Consider the following 12,011-nt stretch of genomic DNA (forward strand, 5'->3'; position numbering starts at 1 on the left):
TATATATATATATATTAGCTCTATGTGAATTTGGTTTATATTTCTTCCTCATAATTTATTAAGCAAATAATGTCTTTTTCTTACAAATTTCAAGAAAGTGTAGTCTTAAAAACATGTGGGACATTGGGCTGGAGAGATGGCTCAGCGGTTAAGAATACTGGTTGTTCTTGCAGAAAACCCGGGTTTGAATCCCAGCACCCACATGGCAGCTAATAACTGTCCATGACTCCAGTCCCAGGGGATTCAAAAGCCTCTTCTGACCTCCGTGGGCATTGCATGACACGGGTGCACTTACCTACAAGCAGGCAATACACGCATACATATAAAATGAAAATAAATTTTTTTTTAAACACGTGGTACAAACTCCTATTCAAAGGAATATTGAGTCAGTATACTACAAAATACTTGCACATCCATGTTTACTACTACAGTATTCACAATGGAACAAGCCAAGATGCCCATGAACAGAAGATTGAGTAAAGAAATTGCAGTATATTTACATAAGATAAAATGTTATTGAGAGGGAAATGGAGGAACTGGAAATCATTGTGTTAAGAGAAATAAGCCAGACTCAGAAAAACAAGCATTCCTTGTTTTCTTTTATATGCAGCACCTAGACTTGTTGCATGTCTTGCTTTCAATAATGACTTGTACAATTTTATATATATAGTTTGAGTAAATGAGTTTACTGAATGTATCATAAACAATGACAAAAACAAATACAATATGAAGGTAATCTACAATGCAATTTATAAACTTCACATTGAATTAATAATGTATAGATACATACATGTATATCAATATGAAAACAGAAGAGGAACTATGTCGGAAAAAGAAGAGGTGTGAAGAGAGGAATGAGAGGGAACAAAAAAGATAATGGTAGGGGAAAAGACAAATATTCTAAGATGGGATAGGGGCGAGTATGAGCAAAGCACAACTGTCTTAGTTAGCCACAGCTGTTAACTTTGGCCATGTCTGTGAGGAATTGTCTTGATTAAGGAATGATGTGGGAAGACCTAAGCCACTGCGGTAGTGCTATCCCTGGATAGGTGGTCCGGTGCTGTATAAAAATAAGTCAGCTGAGCTGAGAACCAGAGAGCAAGCCAGTAAGCAACATTCACCCATGGTTTCTGCTTCATTTCCTGATTGAGCCCCTGCCCTGACTTTCCCTAATGATGCCTTGTGACCTGAAGTATGAGTCAAATGAACCCTTGGCTCTTGGAGTTTCTTGTCATGACTGTTTATCAAACCAATAGAAAGCAAACTAGAACAACAATGATATATATGAATGAAAAGAAAATGCCGTAAAGAAACCTACTGTCTCATACATTTAGTAAAAAATTAAAAGCAAAGAAATAGGCAATCGAAAAATTTATCATATTAATTGATTATACCCTAAATGGTCTGGGGAAACTAATATAAATATGGCTAACTTTAATTAAGCCACCAGTTCAGAATGCTTAAATAATTTTTATCATCCATGGTCCCTTTATTATTTGATGGTGGCCAATTCAAAAATGGGAAAAAAAACCTAAACAGAATGAATCTTACATTTCTTATCTGAAAGATACTGGTTGTAGATCTTGAAAACTCAGTTCTATGATATTAACAAACTTGAAAATGTTCCATAAAATAAAATAAGTTAAAATTTTTTGTTTTATATTTGTAAATATTAAACATTTCATTTAAAATATAAAATTAACCTATAGAAGGATCAACTACATTATTTACAGAGAAAATGACCTGACAGAAGAGATGACCTATTTGGTAGAGGTCCTAGAACTTAAATAAATAGCTTTAAACCAAGGACGAGATTCAGGTCTGTTATTCCAGCACTCTGGAGGCTGAGGTAAGAGAATTGTAAGTTTAAGCCCAGCCTAAGTTACATAAAAAAACTGCTTCGAAAAAAAATTTAACTTAGAGACCATATTTGGTGAAACCTCAAACTTCCACATCAGTAATTTCTACTTACTCTTTTCCTGTACTCAAAGTAATACCTTTTTTACCCAATTGAATTTTGTACTTTTGACAGAGGAGTAATCATATATGCTAATATGGCACTGTTTGTACTCTAAGCTTGGTAACACTAATTTATTAATATGTCTTTCTTTTTCAAATATTTTATTTATTATTTTTATTTTATGTGTATGTGTGCATTGCCTGCATGTAGGTAAGTGCACCCATGTCGTGCAATGCCCGCGGAGGACAAAAGAGGCTGTCGGGTCCCCTGGAACTGGAGTTACAGACAATTGCTAGCTGCCACGTGGGTACTGGGATTTGAGCCTAGGTCTTCTGCAAGAACAGCCAGTGTTCTTAACCGCTGAGCTATCTCTCCAGCCCCAGTAACACTATTTTTAAGAATAGTACATTGAAGGGGTTACAGCACCCTCTTCTGGCCTCTGTAGGCACACGTGGTGCACTGACATACATGCAGGCAAAAATGATCATACATAAAAAATAATTTTTATTAAAAAAGAGTATTATACTGGCTTCAAGAACGAACACACACACACGGGCACACACAGACAGACGTGCGCGCGCAAAACCTCAGGTTGTAACCACATCTTAAATGTGGAGAGAAATTCTAAGCTTTTAACATTATTCTATTGATTTAGTTTTTGGTTGTTTTTTTTTTTTTTTTTTTTTTTTTGGTCTTTTTGAGACAGGGTCTCCCTGTACCCCCAGATGACCCAGAACTCATTATGTAGACCAGGCTGGCCTCACACTCAGAGATCCGCCTGCCTCTGCCTCCCAAGTGTTAGGACTAAAGGTGTGCACCACCATGCCTGGCTTGATTTAGATTTCTTAAAAAACATTATTAAGAAAATTAATTTGGGGGGCAAGATAGATGGGTCAGTGGGTAAAGGTGCCAAGCTTGATGACCTGGGTTTCATTTCTAGGAGGACCCACAACGGGGAAGAACAGGACCTACTCCCAGAAAGCGCTTACTATTCATAAAAATGAACTTAAATATTTAAAACAATTTCTACTACTTTAACTGCAATGTTTGTGCTTCCAATTTACAAATAGAAAAGACTCTTCATTACCTCATTTCCTGAACACACCAAAGAATATCATTATGGGTAAAGTTTCAAGCTCTTTGTCCTAATAAATGATACATTATATTCAATTAAAAAAAGAATTTGAAGCCAGCTATGGTGGCACACACCTTTAATCCTAGCACTCAGGAGGCAGAGGCAGGTGTATCTCTGTAAGAGTGAGGCCAGCCTAGTTTACTTAACAAGTTCCAGGCCAGTTGGGGCTACAGGGAGACCCTGTCTCAAAAAAAATGAATTTGGGAAACCTTGAAGACTACTATGGTGATCCCAAAACCCAGTGACGACATAGGACAATACAGAGAAAGGTAGTTTACTATATTCAGCTTCTGTAATCCAACAGCTTTATAGACTTATTTTAAAGGTTCTTGGTCATGATTTGTTTGAAAGGTACTCAATCATGATTTAGAAAATTTATCTTCCTATGTCATGATTTGTTTGAAAGGTACTCAATCATGATTTACAAAATTTATCTTCCTATGTCAACAATTTTGAGAATGTGGAAAGTCAAATAATGCCATATTCACACATGAACAATTTTTAATTAAAAACCATAGCTTGAAACAAATCATAATACTCTTCTATTGAATATGCAAACTAGAAAAAAGACTTTTTATACACAGATTAGAAATAAGCATGACTACACTAAACTACCTGCTATTATTAAAAATACAATTTTGCTGAAAATTGTGACTATTTAATAACAACACTGCCGAACCACCACATACCTTTGTAGAGCTGCTTTCGGTTATCTTAGCAAGCTGCCAAAGGATTACATAGTGAGTGCACTGCAGTGCATGAATAACGATCTAGAAAAAGGAAGCAAAATAATATAGGTGAAATTTAAGCCACAACTTTTCATTGTCAAAGTTAAGTATGAGACATGTAAAGAAACAAAAACCTGCTCAGGCATATCTCCATTTTCAATTCCGGTTTTCAAGAGCTTGTAATTACAAGCAAACAAATCCCACTTTGAAAGATCATGGGCACTGTAAAAAAAAAAAAAGAATTAAGTTTTGTTTTTTAAATAAGACTAGCCATAATTATTTCAGGGTATTGTGGCTCTAACCAAGTACTTTCTTCTGTAAATTCTTTCTAAGAATTTAGAAACTTAGTAACCCACAAATCATGCAAGGAGAGTTTGCTATAGTTTTAAGAAGAGACTTGCAGGTTCAGCTTACTTATGGAAAGCAGTGATCCTCTTCAATGTTGACAGTACCTGATACGCATCATCTTCGTCAGGTTCTTCTCCCTATGAATATTAATCAGACATTAAGAAATACCAAAATAAAAGTACTTCTCAGCCTTTCTGCTAAAGATCAAGTGAAGGGCTACCAAGTAATATATCCTAGGCTTCTGAAATAGTGACATCACATTGAAAAAATAGAACACAATAAAATCCACAACTAAGCTTCATCATTCAAGACTTCTATCTGCCAAATTTAAGGCAATATGGCTGAGTCAACAGAAGACTGTAAATATGGTCACATTATGCTCCCTTCTTCCATTAAGTAATGTTGACACTGAACTATAAAACACACCTCCTACTTCACAGTACTAAATGTACTATCAGCAAAGGAACATACAATTAGATGACAAGCAAGAGACCCCAAGAAACAATACCTAAAGACAGAAGCAAGGTAAATTAAAAATGGAGTTCATGAGAAAGACATATCAAACCAATCACAAATAAATGAGGGGAAACATGTTAGTCTTCACTACTTAAGCTTTGAAAAATTCTTATAAATGTTACTAAATGAAATGTAATATTATTTAAACTTTATTATCTACCATACTGAACTCCACATTGCTCAGTCAGTTTTAAACTCTAATTTTTCTTCATAGTAAAGTTAGCTAAAAAACTATTGTCAATTTAAATTAACACGTGCTAGTCACAATCGTACTCTATGAAGAGTGTGATTTAGTAAATTTATTAAATTATAATTTATTAAATTTTTAGGAATGCGGTAACTGTACATGAATGTATTTACACAACCTTCCAATTATTAAAACTTAATAAGCTTAGAAGAATAATTTGATAAAGCAGGAAAGTCAGAAATTACATCTATGATTTTTATGCCATTAATGAAAAAAGTGGTATGCAAAAGCCTAAAGGAAATTCACAATTATGACTTTTTACTTTACGCAAATAAACCAAAACATACATATGCATTTCCAGGAGGGAAAAAAAAAAATCACACTAAAAAATATATATATATTTGAGTGTCAGTGCACTAAGCCTCTTCAAAAGTGCAACAGAACAGCAGAGCAAAATCCAAATACAACAGTGACTAGAGCAGCAACTATGAAGGGACTGTAATGACTATGATGGTCTTTCCTTCACCAAGACTGTCCACAACAACATCCCCTACAGTTTCAGTCTAATACTGCTTTTCTATTCCAAATAATCTATACTCCAGTAGTCACTTTTTCAGCTAAAACCAGGTAACTGTCCAGGTCTTTCTTTAAAACAAAATTTTTACCACTTTCCTATTTTGGTAGAATAATTGTAGTCTGATGAATCTTAGAAGTAAAAAGTCTAGGCATCCACTCAACACGCCACTCGACTATCTTCAGGACCTGAGTAAGTTATTGGAAGGGAAGGGTTCAACTGACAAAATACTTATATACCTCTTGCAAAAAATCTTCAAGAAGCCGGTTAAATTTATCTGCCAATTCATCTATCAGTTGACTTCTTGAAATATCTACTCTGTTGAAGATCGTGAACTCTTCATTACACAATGCATGGTAAGTTTTAGAACACGCTTCTAAAACATCTGTGTCTGTGTGCTTCTCTACAATATTTCGGATCTGGCGTAATAAAGCATCCAAATGCTGTAAAATAAGATTCATTTCATTAAAACTAAGTTAGAGGGAGGAGTATAGCTATAACTCAGTGATAGAATGGAAGCTTATCATGTTCAAGTCCTACTAAGGAATATACAATAGTCAGAAAGTGAAAAGGCATAAAATAAATGGTGGTATCACCAACGGTGAAAGTTTCCAAATATCGTAACTTTAAAACATAAGGATTTTCAGCCAGTTTCTAGCCATGGTAAATAGATACACTGATGGACCAACACTTAATTCCTCCACTTTAATAGAAATAATATTACCTATTGCAAAGGGCTTTGGGAAGAGCCAACAATAGTTACTGGAACACATCAAAAGTATTTAATGAAGCCAGGCTCGGTGGTGCACGCCTTTAATCCCAGCACTCGGGAGGCAGAGGCAGGTGGATCTCTATGAGTTCAAGGCCAGCCTGGTCTACATAGTGAGTTCTAGGACAGCTGGGGCTACAGAGACACTGTCTCAAAAAGACCAAAAAAAAGTATTTAATGAATATTAGATGCATTAATTTTCAATTGTTATTGTCTACTTACTCATGACTAATATCCATAAATGATCAGTGACATAGTCATAGAATGTATAAGAACAAAGGTGCAGCTCTAGGCATAAAGCCAAGGGGAGGATCATTCTCTATATGCAACTCCTCTAAAATATAGAAGACCTAGTAGATATAGGTTGCCTATATTATAAAAACATTTTTATAATATAATCAAACTGTAGGTTACTGTAAATTAAAGTAACGCCTTGTCTCAGATTTTACAAACAGAAAATATCTTACCTTTTCTAATCGTCCAGTGGTGTATATCTCCAAATCAAAGTACTGAGGTAACTGCAACAAGTTAGTCACCTTTTCAGCATCTACAGAGTACTTTGAAATAAAAAAGATGATGTTAAAAACTTTATAGTAATGCTAAGTAAGCCTTAGAATATTCTGAGCCATTCTGAAAGTATCTGTGATTTCGAAGTGACACTAAAGTATCTTACTTTTGCTAATAACTGAGGAAGAGCCACAGCAAAGAGTTCAGTGATTTTTGTCCTATCATCCAACTGGGTCTTCTTTTCCTTTGCTGTCAGCACCTAAAGTAATACAAAGATTTTTAAAAATACTAAGCTCATGAGCACTGTTAAGTCCTCAAATTTTAGTTAACACATACGAAATGAGAAATAACTATGTATTTTAAGTGATGGACACAAAAAAATTATGAGACAGAATCCTGTGTTATTATAGCCCACACTAGCCTGAATTCATGGTCATTCTGTTTCCACCTCTCAAGTGGTAAAATTACCAATAAGTGCCACCATGCCCAATCAAAACTTCTCTAATATAAAACATTAGCCCTAAAAATTCTCTAATATAAAACTTTAGCCCTTTATTTTGTTGGTACAGAACAAAATAAGTTAGTCATTATTAAAAAGGAAAAAAGCAACTGGGAGTGGTGGTACATATCTGTAATCTTAGTATTATTCAGGAGGCTGAGGCAGAAGGACAATAACCAAGTTCAAGGCTATCCTTGGATACAATGTGTACCAGGCCAGCTAACCACAACATTAGCAGGACACTGTACCAAAACAATAACAACAACAACAATAATAATAAAGTAAATAAATCTGGGGGAAAGTCACATGAAGTAACAATAACCACAAAAAAGTTGAATACTCCTAGAATGAAGATCAAAAGCCAATTAGAGGCAAATGGTATAACAGGGGCAAGCAGTACTCTCCAACACCCTCACAAATCTGGGAGAATATTTTCAATACAAAATATATTAAAACAAGGACTTGAGAAGGAAAGGCAAAGGAGGGTGGCAGTAAGCAGCAGACGTGCTAGAGACAAGGTAAAATATGGAAATAATGAATGTCACATTTCTAAACAACATTACAAACTATAGCCTACAACGCTAAACAATGGCAGTAAGGAAGGGGAGAACTCCACCTACATATACCAACACTGGGGTCAATAAACAACAGAAAAAAGAAATCTCCAGAAGCACACAGAGAAAAGAAACAAAATTTTGGAGGACAAATTGACAAGCTGAACACAGCAGCAGGTGCCAGAACTTACTGACTGCCACCGTTCTGCAATGGTGCCTATTACACCAGGCCCAGAAGAGGGCAGATACCCAAAACTCCACAATTGAACTGCCTGGCCAGGAGGAATAGAAAATACTGGGCAATAATGTCTCCTACGTCCAGAGCCACTCCAAGACACAAGACCAGGGGAACCACAGAGCCATAGGAACACCCCAAAGGAGTTGGTCTTAACTGAAACTCAGTGGAGCAAGCAAAGTCAAGCTATGCCTGCAGGCATAGGAGGCTCAAGCCTTGCTAAGAAGAAAATTCCAACTACAATGGTAAAGTAAAACTGTAAGAGGAACGGGGAGGCTCAGACTCTGAAGTAACACACTCCAAAGTAAGAGCTGCAGTCCGTGGACACCAGTACAGAAGTTCGACTCCACAGACAACCTGTATTGAACTCCACTGGGACATTTGCAGTCAGTTAATCAGATGCTTGCAATCAGGTCAAACAGGTTTAAGCTGGAGACATAGGCTGGTGACACACCAGCAGAATTGAATCCCTAAGATATCTCAGACAAGGGAATGACATTTTGTGATAGTGTTAAAAATAAAAGATTTTGAATACAGTATTCTTCTACAGTATTTATTCTTTTATTTAACTGTCTTTAAAAATTCTTTACTCTTGCATAAATATTTAATTGTTTTAGTTGTATTGCTCAATGAGATTATGTGACTGTTGTCTGTTTCTACACCAATCTACTGTGTTCTCTTTACTACAGTTCCTAAGCTTTCTTTCTCATTCTTACTCTAATTTATCTTACCCTACTCCTCCATATACTTAGTTATAATTTTTCTATAGCTTTTAAAAATTATCTATTTTTAATTTATGTGTATGAGTGTTTTGATCAAAGTTTGAAGACAAAGTAAATGAATCAGAATATTCAGAACACAAAAAAAAAGTAACAAGAAAATATAACCAGAAGATGCTAGGGAGGTCTATAAGACATCATTAAAAGAGCAAGTTCATGAATCTTGGGCATATAAGAGAATTATAAGCTCAGAATATAGAAAGTATATTCAATAAAATCATAGCAGATAATCCCCCAAATCAAGATAATGAGATGGCAAGCATACAAAAGCAGAAAAGAACCCTCCCAGATTATATTATAATCCAACCACTAAAGAAAGAATACTGAAAGCTGCAAGAAATATTTAATCAGATATGAAGGCAAACCAATACGGATAACATACTTGTTAACAGAATCTGTAAAAGCCAAGAGGACTTGGAACAACGTATTTCAAGTTCTGAAAGAAAACAGTTGCCAATCCAGATTTTAATATCCAACAATGCTAGCCTATATAGGTGAAGCAGAAAAAAAACCTCCACGATAAATACAAACTATAGGAACACAAGACAACCAAGGCAGCATGACAGAAATACCTGAAGGAATCCCACACATTCAAGAAACACATCCGCGAGGTCACAGTAAAGAATAAATTGTACTGCGTAACCAAAAGATATAAGGAATGTACCAACAATGCAAAAACAAAATGTCAGTAATGAATATGTACCTCTCAATAAACACTGTGAATATTAATAACTTCAATTCTCCAAACAAAACACATACTAGAGAATTGATTAAAAATAGGACCCATTTATTTGTTGCTTCCAAGAAACACACCTTGCAACACACCTAACTGGCAAAGACAAACAGAACTCAGGGTGAAAGGATGGAAAGAAGCATTCCAAGTAAATGGAAATCAGAAGAAAGCAGATGTAGCCACACTAATATTTGCAATGTTAGACTTCAAACCAACATTTGTAAGAAGAAATTGGTCACTTCGTGTTAACGAAACAATCTACCAAGAGGACATAATTCCAAATATGCATATACACTGAACACTGGTGCACCCAATTTCACAATACCAACAATACTACTAGGTGGAAAGGCACAGATTAACCTCAGCATAGTTAACAATGGGTGACTTCAACTGCACAGCTCATTTTCACTTCAAACAGATCACTCAAAAAACAACAAACAAAAAAATCAACAAAGATACATCAGTATAGATTAAATGGACTCAACAGAGTATCTGCAGAATATTCTACCCAAAGACTACAGAATTCACATCCTTTTCAGCAGCCCATAAAATATTCTCTAAGACAGATCATACTTTAGAACACAAAACAAATCTTAAAAAATAACAGGAAACTGTATTTTTTTATATTCTATCTGATCACAATGGGTTAAAACTGGAAATCAACAGCAAGATGAAAGAAAAATAAAAATAAAAACTCATGGACACTAAATAAGAAACTGGTGAAGGTGAATGAGTCATCGAAGAAATAAGGGAAACTAAAAAAAAAAAAAATCTACAGATTCATTGAGCATGAAAACACACCATAACAGAACCTGAGAGATGCAATGAAAATAGTTCTAAGACAAAATTTAGAACTATAAAAACCTCTGCATTAAAAAAAATATCAAATAGCTTTCATCAAAGTAACTGGGGACATAGAGAAACAAGAACAAGTCCAACCCAAAATCAGTACCAAAAACAAACAAACAAACAAAAAGAAGAGAAATAATAAAAGATCAGGACAGAAATCAGTAAAATGGAAATGTAAAGAAAAATACAAAGAATCAATGAAGCCAAGTATGGTGGCACATGCCTTTGATCCCAGCAATGGGGAGGCAGAGGCAGGCAGGTCTCTGAGTTTAAGGCTCCGGACCAGCCAGGGTTACATACTGAGACCCTGTCTCAAAAAAATGAATGAATGAATGAATAAATAAATAAATAATAAATAAATAAATAGATTTTAAAGGGCACTGCAAGATGCAAAGACCTTCCATGTTCATGAACAGTGAGAATCAACATTGTGAAAATGGCTTTACTACCACAAGCAATCTATACATTCAGTTTAATTCCCAACAAAATTGCAATGACATTCTTCACAATAATAGAAGAAAACAAACCTGAATTTCATATGGGAGCACAAAAGATCTCTAATAGCCAAAGCAATCCTGAGGAAAAAGAGCAATACCCAAATTGTTCTAAGCACATCTAATTTCAAGATATACTATAGAAGCATACTGGTACAGACTGTATATTAGTCCAAAAACAGATACGTAGTCTAATGGAGTGGAACTGAAAACTCAAAAGATAAACACACACAACTAATAACCAACTAATTTTTGACAGAGATGCTTAGAAAATATACTGGAGAAAAGACAGCATCTTCAACAATTGGTGCTGACAAAACTGGATACCCACATGTAAATGAATGAGCTAGATCAAGCTCTCTCAGTAGAAAAACCAATTCAAAAAGAGCAGAATGGGAGAGAAGCCTTGCCAGCTACATATTTGACAGAGGACTACTATCTAAACTACATAAAGAACCCAAGACTTAATACCACAAATCTAATCAATAAATGGGCTAATTAGATGAACAGCTCTCGAAATATGAATTACAAATAGTTAATAAACATAGGAAAAAATGTTCAACATCCTTAGCCATCAGAAAAAGACAAAGCAAGACTGAGATTTTTATCTCATCCCAGTCACAACATCTATCATTTAAAAAATAATAATAAATAAAGATGCAAGAAAAAGGGAACCCATGTACACTGCTGATGAGGAATAGAAACAGTCCATCCACAATGGAAATCAGAATGAAAGTTCCTCAAAAAGTTAAAAATAGAACTACAACATGACGCAGCTATCCCATTATTGGTTATATACCTGAAAGACTTTAAAATAACAACCTACAACAGAGAAACTTACATAGATTAATATTTCCTGCAAAATTATTCACAACAGTCAAGTTACGGAATCAGCCTAGATGTCCATCATCAGATGAATGGCTAAAGAATATATAGCACATATACAATTTTATTCAGACATAAAGAAAATTATGCCATATACAGGAAAATGTATGCAATTGGAGACACTAAGCAAAATGGCAATCTCCAAAAAGAAATATTGTATGTTTTCTATCATTCGTGAATTCTAGAAAATAGAAAAGAAAATTATGTATGTTATGTAGGACATGAAAGTAGAAATAACAATGTCTGGGGGAAATGATGG

At 35.0% G+C, this 12,011-nt stretch overlaps 1 protein-coding gene across 5 annotated transcripts in view; it reads right to left on the reverse strand.

Annotated features, from left to right (window-relative positions):
• The window catches only part of Stag2 (stromal antigen 2), a 141,259-nt gene that overhangs the window by 38,273 nt on the left and 90,975 nt on the right, over nt 1-12,011 (reverse strand). For all 5 annotated transcript variants that reach the window (XM_008833914.3, XM_008833912.3, XM_008833913.3 and 2 more), the window contains exons 17-22: nt 6,891-6,983; nt 6,685-6,774; nt 5,688-5,891; nt 4,238-4,308; nt 3,958-4,045; nt 3,785-3,865 (exon numbers count right to left, since the gene is read on the reverse strand). In XM_008833914.3, the coding sequence (XP_008832136.1) occupies nt 3,785-3,865; nt 3,958-4,045; nt 4,238-4,308; nt 5,688-5,891; nt 6,685-6,774; nt 6,891-6,983 (627 nt within the window). The remainder of the gene's footprint in view (nt 1-3,784; nt 3,866-3,957; nt 4,046-4,237; nt 4,309-5,687; nt 5,892-6,684; nt 6,775-6,890; nt 6,984-12,011) is intronic.

Source organism: Nannospalax galili, unplaced genomic scaffold, assembly GCF_000622305.1.
Source record: "Nannospalax galili isolate Female #2095 unplaced genomic scaffold, S.galili_v1.0 scaffold75, whole genome shotgun sequence".
NCBI lineage: Eukaryota > Metazoa > Chordata > Mammalia > Rodentia > Spalacidae > Nannospalax > Nannospalax galili.